Genomic DNA, 19481 nt, shown 5'->3' on the forward strand with positions numbered 1-19481 from the left:
TTCTCCGACATCGTCGTGCTCTGTATGCTCTCTAATCAGAAGTCCAGTGCCGTGCCACGACCTTGGCACTTTGATGGGCAAGTTCTGTAGCTGGGGTCAGTTTCGATGAACTCGACAATGGACCTTGAGAAGACCGGCCGGGTCGCCCCTTGCGTATGCTAGGTTGGAATAGAAGCTTTGTATAGTGTTGTGCTGTCATCCCTTCAGTGCCATCGCTGTATTTCAAAGCGTCGCAATGGGAACGGCGAACCCCTGCCCCTTTTCACTCGGCCTTGTGGGCCCCCTTTCGCTCCCAGCGTTGTCTTTTAGACCAGGGCTTCGCGTTTCTCAAATATACTCTTTTCTGATGTGACAGAGTAGTCGGATTTATTTGACCTCTTTCCTCCTCGGCCTCAAAATATATTCATACGTCGTCCCAAAATGATACCGTCTTTTTGATTCGATGATGAGACCACTATCACGTACCACCTGCTCAATATCCTTGTTCCACCAACATCCATAACGGTGAGCGTGCATTTTGGCGCCATTGTCCAAATATTGGTTGATGAAGTCATGGTACGACCTGCCGTGTTCGAGCAGAAGGATCTTGCCACCTTGGTCCTCTTGGCCTTCGTCTTCGGATGCGCCGACATCTGTGTGGCGTGTCTTTGAATCTTCCGTTACAGCCGGCCGGAGATTGACTCCGGTGCTCTTCTCTCCCGGCTGTCTGCAAAGGTCACCTAGCCTCCTTAAAAATCCCACGGGGTTCGCCATACTGCACACCCCCATTGTTTGGATGATGGTGTCAAACCCACCCTCCGGCCGGCTGATGACGCGCCTATCCCCGGCATCTCCGACGATGAACTTGACGGGCCCACGAAACTTCTCATCGGGCGCGGAATTTTCCTGCAATTGGTCAAACTTCTTCTGCGCCTGATATACCATGATCTCGCTTTGATCATTGAATACAATGCTCTTGATCCTCTTGTCCCTGGGTGTTCTGATCGGATCCCAATTATAAAGATCCATGTTCCTTCCAGTGCCAACACTGACCTCCAAGACGTTCCCGTTCGCCTCTTGACAAAGCCTCCGACGTTTCGATCTTATTCGCCCTAATTTTTCGGATAGGTCGACTTCGTCGTCGAAATTCCGTGACATATCCATCCATCGGCTCGACACATCGGCGTTCTGTGGCAAGTCAAGCATGGCCGACTCTTTAACGGCCCGGGTGTAGGACATGTAGAGGTAGGAAAAATACAGGGCTGAGACGAAGCCGGTTATCATGACCACTCTGAAGTAGGCTTGAAAGGACAGGCGAGGTACGAGGGAGCGTCGTCGGTCTGGTGGAGAAGACGAGTCATCGTCGGGTGCTTCTTTCAGTTCTTCCAAGATAGCTGATAATGGTTGCTGCTGGCGCACAGGGGGAAATTTGCGTTGTCGTGGTAGACCTTGTCTTGGAGAGGCCCATCTTTGGGCCGAACTTGATATATGGCGAGGAGCGTCCTCCTGTTCAAGGCGCGGTCTCAAAGGTGGAGTTGCGCGTTTCACAAGGAGAGAAAGAGCGAGATGCGGGATTCTCGACCTGTGTAGGGAGCGCTTTGTGAATTCTGCCATTGTACAAGAGATGTCCTCCGACAATTGAATGAGAAGAACTTGCGAGCTCGAGGTTTGGGCGAGCTTTAACCGAGATTCATCCGGCAGCCTTGTCACATGACTGAAATCATATGAGTTTATTCTCGTTCCAAGAGGAGAGCCGACCGGAGCGTGATTTCGAATTTCGACTTGCTTGCTACATGTATTCCGTTTTGGATACAAAAGGATGATCGCAGTTGTAAGATCTATTGACGTCTATAGTGGCTCTGAAACCTTCTAGTCCCTCTAACTTTATCATATCTCCAGAACTGAGACTGAATCTCTGTCTATTCGTGCCGATTTGCTCGCCTCTTCCAAGTCTACCACGGAGTCCTTCTGTTCTCATTCCTCTGCTTTCTTGCTATGTTTGGTCCTTAGCTTCATCAATAAATACACCAGAACGTATGAGCTGATGGCGAAAACGACCACAATCCCAGCGTCTCGCCATCCGTCGGATTCGTTCTTGAGATTAATCGTGTATAAATAATCTGCTCCGGTTTTGTATTGGCAGACTTGACAGTTGGCCCGATCATTTGGATTAAGTAAGTGGGCGAGTCTGCCTTGGTTGCTGTGGAGGTAGTCGGAAAGATATTCCTGGCACGTGACATTGCCGGGGGTGTCGAATGTTGATAATTCATTCTCCTTACAGGTGACATCTGTATCCCAGATAGTAAAAACAAGCATAGAACCCATAAGATAATTAAAAGGATTGAGATAGTAACACCACTTACATGCGAGGAGAATCCATACAGGTATCAGTTGAGTAAGAAGGGGAGCGGGCAGACGGGATGGACTGGAAAAGAATGTGGGATGTATGAGATTACATTTGTAATGCGGCAATGGAACGAGTGGATTATGATTCACTACAATCAAGGAGTATGCTAGCATAGATATATGTAAGATGCAAGGCAAGGTTTCCCTCAAACTGTCCGCCAATAATCAGCAGGGTCCAATGTTTGTAGATGTTGAACTGTGAGACAATATGTGGCAACGTTTTCAGCGTGGCAATGAATGTTCTGTTCAGCTAGATAAGGGTTTCGTCTACGAGCTGAACACGGAGACACCGAAAGATGGCGACAATCTTTGTCTATATAAACATGCGAGGCAGGACCTCAACTTGATAGAGAACAGAGCACTCCTTCAACTCAAGTTGTACCACAAGTTTGACAGTAGAATACCATTATCATCGATACGTAGAAGTAGGATCACAACTCAGTAGGATCTCTGTTTACTTTTCGCCTTTTTAGAAAGGGGGACCTGTTAACTTCTTTTACAACTTAAATTGAAGGAATGCTCTGTTTTCTATCAAATTGAGGTCCTGCCTCGCATGTTTTTACAGATAAAGATTGTCCCCCATCTTTCGATGTGTCGAACAAGGTCTCATTGAACGGCCGAATAGTAGCAAGTGCCCCTTTGTTGGAAAAGGGGGTTATCACCCCTATGCAGGATTTAGGGGTAGGAATAGGAGAAGAAAAGGGGTCAACTCAACGTGTAAATATACCAGCAACCTGGTAGGACCGGTTGTGAGGTGGACAGAGCATTCAATACATCTCAAGTTGTTCCCCAGTTTGACACGATGTCTCCGTGCTCAGCTCACAGATGAAATTCTTGTCTAGCCGAATACTTATTGCCACGCTGAAAATGTTGCCATATATTGTCTCACAGTTCAATAGGAACATAATCCTCGTCGGGTGGGCGAGCAATTCGTCGTCTTGGTTTACGTGCTAGTTCACATCATCACCGCGCTGCTCCTCATCCTGCACCACGTCGTCTGCGTCGTCCCCGTCTTCGTCCTCACCTTTCTGGATCGTATCTATATTCCAGTCCCATCCGTAAGTCGCTCGGTAGTGTGCAAACTTATCTGGGGTCGACTGTTTAGCGGCAACTTCTTCCTCATTCAAGTGGAGCGAATTCAAATTTAAGTCCAGGCCTTCCATGGTGCTGGTTTCACGATGTTGTCCGAGGGTTTGTCCGGTAGATATACCCCGCTACTCCCGTTGTGCCACCAATTCTGCTTCGGCAGTGGCCACTTCTTCCGGGCTAGGGATATTGGAATAGACATGATACAGGAATGCTCTTCGGTCTGACCGAGTATCATTATTCGTGAGTACAGTCGATTATAATCAATCGACCGCGTCGATATTCAAGAAAGCATATACCTTCTTGGCTCGCCTTCTTGTCCTCCTCTCCCCCATGCGGGACTTTCTTCTTCCTGGGTCGCTATATGACATTGTTAAGCACTACTTCGTCGAGGCCCAGGCCTACTCGAAAGATAGTAACGGTCGCTCGGAGCTGGTGGGGGTAATCCCTTAGTTCGAGATTGTCATTAACTCTTTTCCAGCGTCTTTCGCAGCTCGTGGGAGCGTCGAATGTTCGGGAACTATCACCGTCGGGCGCGGTCTTCTCAGCCAATCTTGGATGTCTTCTTTGAACTGTTCCACTCTGCGTGGCCAACAGTCAGGCAGCCTAACTAACAGTTTCAGTTAGGCCAACGAACTTCTCAGTCAGGCAGACAAACAAGCCGTCGACAGTCAAACAGTCAGGTTAAAGGCCTTTGCCTGGACTGTGATACTATAATAACGCGGAGCATTATGACTACCCGGCAACATTAATCTAAAATTCAAAAATACTCTTGCCACCACTCTCACCATAGCTAAACGCTATCGCATTGAGATTGAGCAAGTCTTCTCTAAGTCTTCTATATGATAGGTGGTTTATATATACGCAAACAAAAATAATAAGAAGAAAATAAAAGGGCCCCCTCCTATAGTCCATCTCTAACGAACTTATAGATGGGCGCCGCAGCCAGTGAAAGCTTCAGCCGGACAAGTTCAAATAAAGAGGAGTTTGAATCAGTGACCACCCAACGGTATGAACAAGACGACATCATCAACAATCACTGGCTGGAGCATTACGTTACCCATGAAGGGCACCTAGAAACTCAATAGAGCTAGGCCGGACAACCCTCTTACCTTACCTATGATCGAACACTAGTAAGGCCCCTCAATTCTATCGGTTCGACAGCAAGCCGAGTGTTTTACCACTCGGTTACGTCCTTGATAGGTCAACCACGATTTGGTGTCAATTTTGAAGCAGTTTTTGGCAGTATAAAATATAAACTTGATTTTTTTATTTTTTTTTAATTTTTGAATCGCTTGGGTAGGGCTTGGCGTTGTGTGGCGACGCCAAGAGCGACGTGCTGGCCAATCACGTAAGCCTATGGCTTGGAGGTGTCACGTGGGCTTGCCGCACCGTCATCGGATCCAATCCGTGGACCATGTGGCTGGGGGGCACTCTACTCGATAGATATCCTCGATATCGAGATGATCTACGCATCGGATCCAGTCTGTGGACCACCCTAAGACGAGCTCTTACTGATCACACTCGAAATGGCTCGTAACGGGGCATTAACGGACGGGCCTCGATATTGAGATGATCCATGGATTGGATCCGATGAAAGACCACCGCCATCGGATCCAGTCTGTGGACCACCCAGAGAAGCTCTACTGATCACATTTGAGATAACTCGTATGGAACGTTAACGGACAAGCCTCGATATCGACATGATCTATGGATCGGATCCCATGATATCCTACTGCCATCGGATTCAATCCATGAACCATGTGGCGACGGGGAGCATTCTACTCGACAGAAGTCAATCTCCTTGATAAATTCGTCTTATTTCAGCCCGCAAATTTACGCAACGTACCAAGAATGTAGAAAAATTCCTAAATGACAACCTCTAGGTGAATTGTCGAGTATAATACTATTACGAGGTCGATTTTGGAAGTTGGAGATTGATGTTGCCGGGTGGTCCTAATGCTCCACCTTAGCTCTTGTCCAGATACGCTTTAGCGTACCCGACGATTAGATAATGCGTGGTGCCGTCTGGTGGAGCATCATGGGTCCCGAGTTCGCGTGCGGTTAGCTCCATCGATGGACGGAAGACCGGGTATCCCAGATGGTCACAGCCTCCTGTTGGGCAATAGCATTGAACAAATGCTAGCCAATCATTTATGACGGACTAGGATATTTTGCAACACGCGCTCAATAGGCTGTATCACCATTAACAGGCAGCAATGGTGACATACACTCGTTAGATAGATATATAGATGGGCTCTATCCTACACTCATGAGGAGAGCCAGAGCACTCTTTCAATCCACGAAGTTTGACACCTCCTTGTTGAACTTTGTTGATGATAGTACTCCAATTTTTGGAGTTCTTCCATCGAGCAACAATGACCTGATATTTTTCTCGATTTCCACTCTCATCTTCCACGGCGAACCCGGCCATGTTGAAGGCCAGGTCTTCGATTTGTTTGGGGGATCCCTGGACTCCTGCCCTCATTGAGGCTCGCGTGACGGCCGACATGATGGCCGCGGGCAAGGGAATCGACGCGGTCAATTGACGAAATTCTATGGCAAGATCGATCTCAGAGAGCTACCAAGAGAACAATTCTACCGGATGAAGGAAAATGCGCAGTCAGGCAGGTAGAGAGGAGGAAAGAGGGTGGGGGGGATATATTTCTTAGTAGTGACCTGCCTACCCTCTCCAATCTTTCACTCTCATTTCACCTCCCAACCCACATTTGCTCTTCTTTGTCTACGACGGATTGGTCATTCCAATCGACTTTTTGTGACCTCGTTGTCTACATGCTTGTTTCTAGCATGCTTTGTCTTTCGGCGGCGTTCTGATTGTGTCTTCTCTTATCCAATTGGCACCACCACCACTATGGCGGACGATGCTGATTTCAACTCTTCCGACTTGGAATTCGAGTCTGACATTGACGATGATCCATACCAGAGATATGAAAATGCTGGAAGGAGGACGGTGGAAGAGATCTTGGAGTACCAAGCAGCCGACCGTGTCGCTTCCAAGAAAGCTGCGAAGACTTTATCATTTGCCCGAGGAGCCCCAGGTACAGCATCACACAGGATGTCTGTGAAGAATGCTTTCCTCGCCTTTTTCAAGACCATCAAACATGAGTACGTTCATGCTATCCATTCCCTCAGAGGAAGAAAGTAACTGACTTTCTCTTCAGTCCAGCCCAGTGTCCATCCGGTGAGAATATCTTCCGTTTTATCGCCACGATTGCTGCGAGAACTCGGAGCCGTTACCCTGACAGGCAAGCTCCTGGCCTCAGAACGATCCAGAAGTTTTGGTACGAAGCTGTACGTTGGCTCAACTTCGAATATCCCAATGTGAAAGACAACTATGGCCCGCGTGAATTCGAACGAATCAAAACATATTTAGAGCAGCAAGTCAAGGCGGGAAAGCTGTCCAAAGGATACTGGAGAGAGAAACAGTGGGCAGGCTTCATGATCTTCCAAAAGCTCGTGAGTGACTACATGAGATCGGCGTTGCTGAATGGCTGCAATACATGGGACATCGTCATCCTAAGACTTCTGGGTGTGGCCCTGCAAGTGGCCTGCAGCTCCAGGCCGGGAGATGTCGCAAGAACTCATGGTTATGACGGTCTAGAGTGTCTCACCTGGGAAAATGTGGAGTTGACGGCGGACGAGAACGCAACTAGCGTCCAACAACTACGAGCCAAGTTAACCCTGAGATTTGCGAAAGGGCAGAAGTAAGTAGTCGTCCCGTCGTTCATAATCGACTGTGTCGATGTTTGATGGAAGGAAGCTGACCATTGATACTCGCAGAGATGCTCTGAACGACGATGAAATTCGGTTCTTCGACGCCTTGGAAAATCCAGCCCAAAGTGCAGCCTGTACCATCAAATTACTGTTGGTACACGGCCTACGTCAAGGAATCTGTCATGGCAGGACCGTCCAAGAGGTGTTAGACCATACACTGCGTACCAAGGACCGCCGAGTTCGGTGGAAGCATCCCAAGAGACCGATACTTTGTCGAATTGGGCACAACAAGTTTCTTGAGCTCGACAAGCCGGCAGGCGTTGCTCAGATACAGCATTCACTCAAATATATGTCTCTTATTTCGGGATTCCTCAAACCCATGATTCCGACTGATTTACGACGCGGCTCAGCTAGAGACACCGCACACCTGGAGAAACCTCTGAGAGGCGCAGCGAAACAGTCGACCAGTCGTTCCCTCGGCCATTCACGAAAGAGTGCTGCTCATGGCATAACTGACAGGTATGCCGGCCCACTCCAGGAAAAGGTCTTCAATTTGAGAGCAGAGAACCCTTTCAAAGATCGTCTCGCTCCCTCCGCCGACGAGAGAGATCCAGATGAGCAGCTACGCCCGATCAGAAAGGAACACATTCCCAAGCGTAAGGTGGATGCCTTACTCCAGCAGAAGGGAATAACCGACTCGGTCGATAAGAGAGTGCGTGAACAAGTCACTCAGGAAATTCGCGATCGTGAGAGAACCAAACGTCCGCTATCGACAATGACGCCGACTCCAATCAGGCCTCGGAGTAAGAAACAGAAGCCGGACAACGGGCTCGACGGCACCACATTGGACAACACTGACCTGGTTTCCGGGGCATCGAGAGCACGTCCCAACTCCTTCGTGGAGCAGTTTCTTGTCCGCACGCCGCTGGCGGAACAGACGGCATCGGAAATAAATGCTCGACCAGCCTTGAAACCTGTGCAGAAGGAGGAGCTTATTCTCGACCCAGGTCAGTCGACCAGAAGACTAATTCGTGGATCAACACTAATTTCTAGTTCATTAGCTCTGTTTATCGACGCACCAGCTGATGTGTCCAATATGCCTGCATTTAGTGAAGACACTGATCGTGTCAACAATACCCCAGACGAGCCTGTGGATGATCGGGTGGGGTTCAGTGTAGATGAGCGTTCGCTAGAAGTCCTGCAGCATACTATCTTTTCTCAGAATGCCAATGCTGCGCCGAGCAATGAAATCGACCGTGTCAATCGCAACCAGCAATCGGAGATCATCGATGCCATGAGCATGGACGCATTGGGATATCTTGCATTTGAAGACACATCTCAGCCATGGACGTTGTCTGGCGATGATTTCGTTCATTACTTTGCTACCATCAATATCTACCGGAACACCGGCAAATTCGATCACTCAAACCCCGAGGAAGTTGCTCAACACGTCCCAACAGGTAATAGTCGAAATAAGCCCGTTGCATTTCTATTTCACTGCAACAAAAGTTGCGGGTATTCCACCTTTCGACCGGAAAATATCCGACTACATGAAGTGAGATGCGAGGGACCGCAGAGTGAGTCCGACTCGGGTGAAGGAGAACATCGTTGCCTGGAACCAGATTGCGGTAAAGTTTTCAAAACTCCAGGCTCTCTGAGAGCTCACCGATGGCAAAAACATCGCTGGGAGCCTTCCAAGTGCCAGGCTGGATGCGACCCTGATATATCACCGATATATCAAACCTTCAACGAGTACAAAAAACATCTGCTCGAAGTTCATGATGACTTACCCGAATCGCAGCGATGTCCACTGGTGGAAGAATGCCAGGTAGAAATGACATTCACCCGAAGAAATCAGTTGAAATTCCACCTGCAGTATCATCACAGGCTGAAGAATGATGAGGTAGCGACATACGTTACTCCGAGACAGAGGGGTATCCATCACAAGAAAACTAGGAACACAGCTCCTCGCGAGACTACTCAATGCCCGATAGATGATTGTGAAAGCGAGAAGACGTTCGACAAGCCATCGAGATTACGCGACCATCTCCAGAAAGCGCACCAGATGTCTGCACTTGATGCAACTCGGCTGGCCGAAGATATACTCCACCGAGCGATAAAAAACTACAAGACGACAGAAGCGAAAAAGTGCCCGATATCTAGGTGCAAGGCCAACGCGTCGTTTTCTCAAGGCGCTAGGCTGCGCGACCACTTCACTACAGTTCATGCTATGGGCTATGATGCCGCAGTCAGCCTGGCCGAGCAAACACTTGGGGTCAAAATCAAGGGAAAAGGAGGAAGAAGAAAGGAGGCCCACAAGTGTTCGGTCCCTGACTGCAAGACCTTATTTGCGGTCCCGTCCGCGATGCGCAGGCACCTCACGTCAGTGCATAGCATGCCGGAGGATGACGCACGTCGTCAGGTCGAAGAATTATTCGGAAGCTGATGTGATGCAAAAAAACTAAGAATGAATTTCTCCCGTTCTTTGCACTACTATTGATTCACCCACTAAACGAGCGCACGTCATGCTTTGTACTACATCAGGACGTAATTATTAGGTGGTATTATTGATGTATGAGGTTTGCTGAAGGAAAAATTTTTAATACGAAGGGTAGTCTCACACGGATATGCTGACATATTGTACGTACCTTATGGCCCAGAGGTTTATCCTCCTCCGTCTCACAATAAGACCTTCCGGGGTAATATCTTAGATACTGAAATAGAAATCTGTCTGCATTTCAATTCCATTCTAGTTATCCTCTCACTATGATTGGGCAAAGTAGAACTCTTTGCTTGATTTGGTCGCGAACCTATACCATCGCGAAAGAAATATAAGCATATTGAGACAGGCAAATGAGTCGAAATCGACCCTGTCGTTCCTCTTTCGAGGCCCCAGTGATGGAGGTCCAGCCCAGTCTTGCTGTTGGTTCTCCACCGAAATCACACCAGGTCGTGTCACAATGGAATGTCCAAAATCTGTGGACCCTCGTCATGCCGACGCATCAAGGGACCGGTCAAGCGTTCGTTCACATAAGCTTTCCGCAACTGGACGTCAATAATTTCTCGGTCGATCTCACTGTTAAACGCCTCCAATCGAAATACTTAACAACCTTTGTTTGGCCTTGTCTGTACACACGAGCATCTGCCTGCTTCTCGTTATTGATATTCCACCATGGTTCCAGAAGGATGCAGATTAAGGCGCATGTTAAGTTGAGTCCCACGGAACCTGGAGATATTAGCCACTCCGGCACATTGGTCGGAGGCTAGAAGATTAAACAACGCACCTGCTCCGGCGGTTATTAGCAGTGGAATGTTTGAATCCGTAAGTTCAAACTGCCTCTATATGGCAGGCCTTTTTGTCGGCGGCGTCGTAGCATCATAGCGGGCCGGGTCGATTTCGAAGCACCGTCGCATAGCTTCCGCTACGATATCTGTCGAACAAGGTCTCATTGAACGGCCGAATAGTAGCAAGTGCCCCTTTTGTTGAAAAGGGGGTTATACCCCTATGCAGGTTTTGGGGGTGGAAATAGGAGAAGAAAAGGGGTCAACCCAACGTGTATATATACCAGTAACCTAGTAGGACCGGTTGTGTGGTAGACAGAGCATTCAATATATCTCAAGTTGTTCCCCAGTTTGACAATGTCCAGGAACAGGGTCCTCAACAAGCCAAGACGATTTTGGCAAGACTAAGCGCTCGCTTGGTTTTGGTGGCGCTCGTCTCGTCTCGTCTTAGTCAAGACGAGACTAAGACGAGCGAGCTTGTCAGGGTGGTCCATAGACTGGATCCGATGGGCGACGGGGAATTTCATCGGATCCAATGCGTGGATTATGTCAAGTATGATCAATCGAGCTTGTCAGAATGGTCCACAGACTGGGATTTCATCGGATCCAATCCATGGACCACGTCGATATCGAATGGAAGGCCGCGCCCCTCCTCTCCCGGCCCGGGGGAGGGGAGCACATAGTCCAAGAAAATGATTGATCCGTTGAGGGTTGGGCGGTCCATAGACTAGATCCGATGGGCGACGGAGGATTTGTCACGGGACCACATGCCAAGGATTACATAATCAAGGGTTCTTCGGCACTTCCTGCGTAGCATCCCATCTTGACTCTCTTCGTGCTACGTCTTGTACCTAGAACTCGATGCTAGCTAGAATACATTGATTGTATCCTTGACCCCGAACCCTCGCAGAATTTCATCAATCCATGAACCACGTCGAGTGGAAGGGCGGACACCCCCGGGGGACATGGTCCACGGATTGGGTCCGATGGGTGGTGATCCCGGAAAATTGTTAATCCGACGGTAAGTTAGTGGTTCGGAAAATATTTGATCCGTAGGCGTGGCTTATTGATCATGTTGATGCCGAGTACCTCCGTAGGAAGGCGCCCTTCCAGGAGTGGTTAGAGTGCCGCCGTATCCCGGAAAATCTATAATCCGACACCTAATCACGTGCTCTAATTGGCTGACCTCGTCGGATCCAATCTACGGCCCACCCAGGAATGGGTAGAATGCCGCCTTTGTCTGCCAGAACCCCCCTGATCGGATCCAGTCTATGGATCACCTGTGGACGATGTTGATCAGGGTGTCCTGTGCCGTACGATATCGACCCGTCGGATCCAGTCCATGGCTCATGAAGTAGACGACGGTGTACCCAATTAGGAAAGCAGACAACGATATATTGGCGATGTATCTAGCAAATACCGATACATTGTGCTCAGATATCGGCGATGAGAATAGAGCCGGTCTATATGGCTCGCGATTTCGACCCCTAGTCATAATAACTGTGTTGTTCTAAAAGTATAGTCCAAGTCCCGTTCTTGGGATCCCACTGTATGTACACTCGCAAAGCGCTCAAAATCAAACGGCGCTTCAAATAACAGGCCATCTAGTGTCTTCACGCGTGACACGGCTACATACGAAAGGCCTAGGCAATGCTCTCTCCGATTCAGGTTTATCACCGCTTTGGACAGTGTTAATCCCTGACTCTTATGGAGAGGAAACTGGGTCCTGTCACTGCATGTCAACTGCGCTTAAAGTCACGAAAATAGGCGACGTGCCGGGCGAGAGAAAGCGGGCCCGGGCCTGTATGTGGTTGCTCTTATTCCTCCAAAACGGGCGCGTCCCCGTCAGATCGGAACCCTTGGGCACAATCTGAGGGAGGAGGGCATCGCGGACCAGTAGGGCTTCCGTCAGCTCTTCCCGGCTGAGATCCTTGGGACCGGACGCCTCCGACACGTAGAAGCGGGCCGCCCCGTTGGCCTTTCGACGCATGAGGAGGTTGAAGACGAAAAACCGCCAGCGCGGGTGCCGGCCGAACCTGCCGTCGTGAAAGCACGTCGGATGTCGCGCGTAATCGGTCAAACTCACCTTTCGTATCCGGGGAGTGTTGAAATCGGCCTGGCCCGTCGGATACAATGTCGGGAAGGCCATGGCAAAGATCCGATCTTTGCCCGACGCTTCGTCGATGGGGGTCTGTCGAATCGAGGGGGCGGGAAGGCCGGCAGGGGGGGAATTCCGGCTGGCGATCTCTCTCACGATCAGGTCCACCTCAGTCGTGGTGATATTGAGATTGGGGACCATCGATTGAGAATCCGGCGGGAGCAGCTCGGCGGACACCGGTTGTTCGGGCGCGGGGGGTTCCTCCTCCATACCCGTATCGTCGATCAGAGCGAGAAACGATGAGGATATGTCGTCATCGATCGGGAGAGCGTCGATCCGATCCGGGGAATGGTGACATACCGGTAATCCGGGTGGTGGGCCTGGAGAAACCGCAGCCAGGTCATGGCATGTCCCTTTCGAACCCGAAAATCCGACCGGAACTGGCGTCGATAGCGGAGGTCATGCTCGACGACGCGATCGGAGGGCCGTAACACCACCACGTCAAGTTCCGCGGGCAGATTAGGCAGGATATCGACGGTCTTCATCGTGTTTTGCATGAAACTGACAGTGTCCCGAGTAGTGGTACTGGTGGCCCCGGTAGCGATAGACCATCATTTGCACATGCGACCGGGCGACAATCATCTCCTCGATTTGGGTCAGGGCGGGCAGATGGGCCGGCCGCTCTCCCGGGTCCATGGCGTTCTCGGCGGACATGAGAAAGGGAGTCTTGCCGCCCTGATCCCGCAAGAAACAGGCATGGCAGATGTCATTCTTCACATCCATGGAGAACCACCGTGCGTGACAGCGGCTGCAGGTCTCCATCTTGACGTGATCCATGGCGGCATGAAAACTTTGGATGGACGCCCATTGTTCGGCGAGGAGAAAGCACGAGGCTGGCGGTTCGGGTCGACGTCGGACGGGCGTCGATGGTGGAGGAGGGGGAGAGAGAGCGCGTTGAGCGAGAGGAGGGAGGATGGAAGGGGGAGGAGGCCGCCCTGGACGTGTCGGGGCTTCTGTGGGCGGTGTGGCACGCCTCTTGAACGGAATCGTCGATGGATGAGATTGGAGGAGAGGAGGCCGCCCTGGACGTGTCGGAGCTTCTGTGGGCGGCGTCGCAGGCCTTCTAGGCGGAATCGTCGATGGATAAGGATGGAGGAGAGGAGAGAGAGCGCGCGGGGCGAGGGGAGGAGGCCGTCCTGGACGCGTCGGAGCTTCTGTGGGCGATGTCGCAGGCCTCTTGGACGGGATCGTCGACCGTGACGGCTGTCGAGCCATCCTCTTTCTGCGCTTGTCTCGACAGGCGATACAGGTCGAAAAGACCTTGCTCCCGGAGGGGGCGGAGGCATCTTTGAGAAAAAAGGAGAGAAGACGCTTTTGGAGACAGGAGGAGCAGTATTTGGCATCTTCGTCGGACATGACAGGAGGAGGAAAGAAGGGTGGCAACGTGTCGAGGAAACACGAAGGCGCGCACGCATCGCGAGATCATGTGATTGGTGTTTTTTTTTTGACCAATCAGCAAGCGATTTCGTCGACCAATCAGCGACGACTCGAGTCACGTGAACACAATTGATCCCTAGGTCTCGCGCCCCGGGGGGGTCGGAGTCTAGAAAAAGCTCCGCTCCACGCTACGCTTTAATCATGTGAGCGGTTTCTTTGTCCAAGGGAGTGCACCCAACCGAAGCGTGATTTCGAATTTCGACTTGCTTGCTACATGTATTCCGTTTTGGATACAAAAGGATGATCGCAGTTGTAAGATCTATTGACGTCTATAGTGGCTCTGAAACCTTCTAGTCCCTCTAACTTTATCATATCTCCAGAACTGAGACTGAATCTCTGTCTATTCGTGCCGATTTGCTCGCCTCTTCCAAGTCTACCACGAGTCCTTCTGTTCTCATTCCTGTGCTTTCTTGCTATGTTTGGTCCTTAGCTTCATCCAATAAATACACCAGAACGTATGAGCTGATGGCGAAAACGACCACAATCCCAGCGTCTCGCCATCCGTCGGATTCGTTCTTGAGATTAATCGTGTACAGATAATCTGCTCCGGTTTTGTATTGGCAGACTTGACAGTTGGCCCGATCATTTGGATTAAGTAAGTGGGCGAGTTTGCCTTGGTTGCTGTGGAGGTAGTCGGAAAGATATTCCTGGCACGTGACATTGCCGGGGGTGTCGAATGTTGATAATTCATTCTCCTTACAGGCGACATCCGTATCCCAGAGAGTAAAAACAAGGATAGAGGACATAATATATTTAAATGGGTTGATATAGTAACACCAATAACGCCAGAATGCCTGGATTTGGTCGTAGGGCACGAGGACGCCGCAGAACGACACGAGGATTCCAATCAGAAGAGGGTTGACCAAAGAGGCGAAGACTGCGTTTGGGGCATACGCCGCAACGAACTGCCCGATGCCTGTGTACACAAATTCGTAGAAGAGCATGACGAAAAAGGTGCCCCCGGCACTGTTGCTGTTGTTGGGGAAACCGACTGTGTAGTACCAGCAGACAAAGTAGAGGACGGCACAGATGCAGAGATATGGGATCTCGGAGACGATCAAAGCCGTGACGAAGGCTTTCCAGCTGTACATTTTGGCTTTCTTCTCTCGGGCTTCGAAAATGTCCCGGCGTTCGATGAACAGGGGTTGAAGTTGGTTGATGACACCGGGAGCGACAAAAATGAAATTGAAAATGGTGAATAGTTTCAGCTGGAGGTCGCCGACGCCTTCGCCCACCCTCCAGAATGAGAAGCCGTTGAAAAGGGCGGAGCCGACGTGGAGAGCAAACTTGTTGTTGGTATAGTCCGTATTGCGGAACAAAGCCAGATTCATCCGTCGAGTTACAATCTGGATCTGCGACCACAAAGGCATGGCAAATTCAAAGCCATCGTCGTGTGTCCCGGGAGGTTTGGATGCGGCCTTGTTGATCGTGTCGTCAAGTTCCTGGGCCACTTTCTCATGTTCGGCCGAATCCAGCCACACTTGGGCCCAATCGCGACCCTGAGACAAGTGGCCGGAGACGACATCGATCATAAATTCGGCCGGATTGGCATTGGGTGGGCAAGAAGCTCCATATCGTCCGAAATACTCCTTAACAGTAGCCCCATTGTCACCAATATCTCCAAAATACACGGTTTTCCCGCCCTTGGCGAGTAAGAGCAGTGTGTCAAATTGGGCAAAGAGTTGAGCGGATGGTTGGTGAATGGTCACCAGGACCGCTTGACCGACGTCCGCCAATTTGCGAAGAAATCGTACAGTATTGTACGCAGACTGTCCATCAAGTCCTGAGGTTGGCTCGTCGAGAAAGATAAGAATGCTAGGCTTGGCGACGAGCTCGACACCGATTGTGACTCTTTTCCGCTGTTCGACGGATAATCCGGCTCCAGGAAATCCAATCAAGGTATTCTCAATGTCCTGAAGTTCTAAAAGACCGATAATAGTGTCGACGTACCTAAGCTTCTCCTCCCGTGAGACGTGCCGTGATTGTCGGAGTAAAGCCGAAAATTCCAGTGCTTCACGAACTGTGGCGTAAGGCTCGTGGACGTCAAGCTGTTCGCAATACCCAGCACAACGCTGGAACGAAACAGGAAGAGGTCGGCCATCGACTAGGATCGAGCCATGAATAGTTCCTTCGGTTTTCCGCTGGGCCAAGACGTCAAGTAACGTGGTCTTTCCGGCCCCAGAAGCTCCCATCAAAGCACCCAGCATCCCCGGTTTCACCCATCCTTGTACATTGTCAAGGAGCTTGAGATCACCGTGAGGCGTCTTGACTGTATAGGATAGATTCTTCCACGTAAAGACCGAGCTGTTTTGTATCAGATCCTCCTCGGTGTTCTTCGAGTCGGTGCCACGCTCTTGAAGAGAGGAATCTGAGCTGATGACTTGCTTTTCTGGCGTTTGCGATTCCTCATCTTGGAGGATATGACGAGCCAGGTGGACATTCTCCCGAGGAATCAGAATTTTGCTGCCGCTCTCGGAATCAGATTTCCATCTTGAGGTGAAGAAGATCGTAATCGCGACAAAAAGGGCCCACCAGGCCCATATGATACCAAAGTTGCGCCAGACGTGCGAATGACCGTACGAAAGTGACTTCAGATAGGCTTCTCCGGCGACGAAGGTCTCTCCTTGGACTGCGCCGGCAATGCCTGCGCAGGACTGATACTGGGAGTCTGTATATCCTTCCCCACTTGGTACGATATTGGTTCCAACGCAGGGAATGATCTGATTATGGAACTCGCTGGACATAAGTGAATCAAATCCATAGGCCAAAGGATCAATCCAGAATATCCAGACGAACCAGGGGTGCATGTCGGGTTTGGCGATCATATAGCCGACATACATGATCAGGGCAGCAATCAAGAAACCAGACACCTTGGAGGCCGCATCGAAAGTGGGAAAAGCTGCACCAACTGCACGGAAACAAGCAGTCATGCACTGAAGAGCGAGCGCAGTCAGTTTCTGTTTAGGATAAGACTAGACGCAGTAACACAAGAATGCTTACCATTGTAGCAGCGAAGACAACCACCCAAAAGGTGAAGAATTGGCCCGCACTCGCCCCTAGACCAACCATCCAGTAGAGAATGACTGAAAAAGTTGTGACCTGTACCAGCAAAGGCACGATATCTGCCGTTATTTGAGCGACACAAAAAGCTGCCGGCTGATGCAAGGCGAAGGACTTGTGCTTGGCCATGACCGGGCGCCCGGAGAAAGAGTCGGTTACTTCAGACATGCTCATCAGAGAGTTGTATAACAAAGCAAAAAAGAGAGCGCCACCCTTGATGAAAAGGCCTGCGGAATTTCCGGGAGCATTGTAGAAAAGCGAACCGGCAATCAGCGCTTGAACGATGGTGGAGATCTGTTTGATGAAGAATGTCGCTTTGTCGCCGGCAATGATTTGATACTGACGAATGACGCAAGCTTTTATCTGTGTCACCAGACCGGTTGTCAAAGGGCTGGTACGAGGGAGCCTCTTGTCTTTTTCGTAGGTGACGGATTCCTGAAACGCCTTGGTGTTCGCCTCGGTCAACGGCAGACTAGGGAACTCGTACTCGGCCGACATATGCTCGCAAATGTGAGATCTCTCGTAATGCTGGAGGAGCTCGTCGGCATTTCTGGGAAATTGGCTGTCGTGGCCCGGTCGGATCTGTCTTTCTGTCGGGACAGTGACCCCCGTCAGAAAGTCTGCCACATTTGCCCCTTCAGGGCAATGGAAGCCAAGGTCTTCCATAAAAGGCTTTGCCTCTCGCATTGGCCCATAGTACACTTGCTTCCCGCCATCTAGCACCAGAACTTTGTCGAAGAGGTCGTAAATGCCATTTCCCGCTTGATATAGCGTGACAATCGTAGTCAGGCCGAGGATGTCGGTCATAGCTCGAATGGCTTTGGTGTATTCCAGGGCTGTACTTGCGTCGAGGCCTCTGGTACTGTTGTCCCAGCAAAACACCGATGCTCGAGTGGCCAGGCACTCGATAATGGAGACCCGTTTTCTCTCCCCGCCAGAAACTCCTCGAACGAATTCATTTCCGACTTTGGTATCGCTTGTGTGCGCGATACCCATGGATTCCAGCAGGAAATCCTTGGCTTGTTGTTGATACTCTTTCGCGGACTGAACGCCATTTGGGATGTGAAATGGGACTTTCAATCGTGTAGCAAAATCGATGGTTTGGCCCACCGTCAACGTGGGAAAGAAAAGTTCTTCCTCGGTGTTCATCACAATCTGGCCCCGGTAGTGCTTCGCTTCCAGATGACTCATTGATCCGTACCAAACCTCCCCAGAAACTGACGGATATCCGCCTCTCCGGTTGGCCAGCATCTTCAGCAAAGTAGTGCACCCAGAGCCTGGACGACCAAGTACAAGCAACATTTCGCCTGGTTTAACGCAGCCATGGGAACCATGCAAAATAGTCTTGAGTGGTGTTTCTCGTCGAGATTCTTCAAATAACTTCGGAAGATTGAACTGTGACAAGGTATTCTCTTGAATGCTGGCGTCAGAGCGGGGAACTCGAACAGTCAAATTGCACCAGGTGACTCCCAACTTTCGTTCTCTGTTCGAGGCTGAATCCCGCTGGTGATAGGACCTGACTTGCCCAGCCAGTGCCCAGTCATCTTCACGCGTCGAGGTAGGCTGCATGTCATTGTACAAGGTTTCATTCGATTCCGAGGGCATCTCGGTTCCTCCAGGGTGAGGGGGAAGCGAATCTTGGGATAGAGAGTGTAGGGCTCCCATATCCTTGGGAGCATTCATCCGGAGCAGTATGTGAGGAACTTGTTGGACGGATTGGGTACTGGATGAGTTGCCATCTTCATTATATGTATTGGGGCCTGGTCGGAATCGGGGACAAAACAACCCAGGTTCGAAGGGCCCTGAATGCAATGTTGTCATGTCTTTTCTGCTCCAAGTGGAACGGAATAATGCACCAAATCTCCCCAATCATTACGCGTCCACCACACAAAGCCAATCTGCCCTCAGCAACTTTTCGATGGTTGATGTGAAAGCCATCTTCATTTGCCACTCGGGATTGAAACGCGTATGAACGGAATCTGGAAACTATCGGACTCCGAATGGATCCCCCAGACGAACCAAAACTTTGGTAGCCACAGGAAACGTGGTAGGATTTGAATTTCAGGCCTTATCGAGACAAACTCACAAAGATACGCGAGGCTTGACTTGATGCTTTGATGTTTGAACCGAAATGCCGCTGACTAAGCGGCAAATTGTCTTGCACATGACCCGTCGGTCCCTAGCCTGAAATTATTTTTGCACCAGATATCATTCCGGTTAATGTACATTTTTGATAAGCCGAATGAACTACTCCTTGAGGATGCTTCATCTAGGGGGCCCAATTTGTTGATCTCGAACACCCCCAAGAATGCTAGACGATCACTCGGCACCTGACACT

The 19481-nt window shown here is 50.3% G+C and overlaps 6 protein-coding genes across 6 annotated transcripts; 1 reads left to right on the forward strand and 5 right to left on the reverse strand.

Annotated features, from left to right (window-relative positions):
• Positions 1–366: 366 nt before the first annotated feature.
• Positions 367–2219, reverse strand: Z518_06715 (uncharacterized protein; the record flags this gene model as incomplete). The annotated part of the gene is made up of 2 exons (XM_013414846.1): positions 367–1768; positions 2008–2219. 2 exons carry the CDS (start codon positions 2217–2219, stop codon positions 367–369), a joined length of 1614 nt encoding a protein of 537 aa, XP_013270300.1.
• Positions 2220–3335: 1116 nt separating this feature from the next.
• Positions 3336–3548, reverse strand: Z518_06716 (uncharacterized protein; the record flags this gene model as incomplete). The annotated part of the gene is made up of 1 exon (XM_013414847.1): positions 3336–3548. One exon carries the CDS (start codon positions 3546–3548, stop codon positions 3336–3338), a length of 213 nt encoding a protein of 70 aa, XP_013270301.1.
• Positions 3549–5707: 2159 nt separating this feature from the next.
• Z518_06717 (uncharacterized protein) lies at positions 5708–5983 on the reverse strand (the record flags this gene model as incomplete). The annotated part of the gene is made up of 1 exon (XM_013414848.1): positions 5708–5983. The coding sequence occupies one exon, from the start codon at positions 5981–5983 to the stop codon at positions 5708–5710; it is 276 nt and encodes a 91-aa protein (XP_013270302.1).
• Positions 5984–6343: 360 nt separating this feature from the next.
• Z518_06718 (uncharacterized protein) lies at positions 6344–9652 on the forward strand (the record flags this gene model as incomplete). Its single annotated transcript, XM_013414849.1, has 4 exons — positions 6344–6597; positions 6654–7196; positions 7273–8213; positions 8268–9652. The coding sequence occupies 4 exons, from the start codon at positions 6344–6346 to the stop codon at positions 9650–9652; spliced, it is 3123 nt and encodes a 1040-aa protein (XP_013270303.1).
• A 2565-nt stretch (positions 9653–12217) lies between these two features.
• Positions 12218–13861, reverse strand: Z518_06719 (uncharacterized protein; the record flags this gene model as incomplete). Its single annotated transcript, XM_013414850.1, has 2 exons — positions 12218–13026; positions 13153–13861. The coding sequence occupies 2 exons, from the start codon at positions 13859–13861 to the stop codon at positions 12218–12220; spliced, it is 1518 nt and encodes a 505-aa protein (XP_013270304.1).
• A 635-nt stretch (positions 13862–14496) lies between these two features.
• On the reverse strand, positions 14497–18748 carry Z518_06720 (uncharacterized protein; the record flags this gene model as incomplete). Its single annotated transcript, XM_013414851.1, has 2 exons — positions 14497–17016; positions 17084–18748. 2 exons carry the CDS (start codon positions 18746–18748, stop codon positions 14497–14499), a joined length of 4185 nt encoding a protein of 1394 aa, XP_013270305.1.
• Positions 18749–19481: the final 733 nt, after the last annotated feature.

Source organism: Rhinocladiella mackenziei (genome assembly GCF_000835555.1).
Source record: "Rhinocladiella mackenziei CBS 650.93 unplaced genomic scaffold supercont1.5, whole genome shotgun sequence".
NCBI classification, from domain to species: domain Eukaryota; kingdom Fungi; phylum Ascomycota; class Eurotiomycetes; order Chaetothyriales; family Herpotrichiellaceae; genus Rhinocladiella; species Rhinocladiella mackenziei.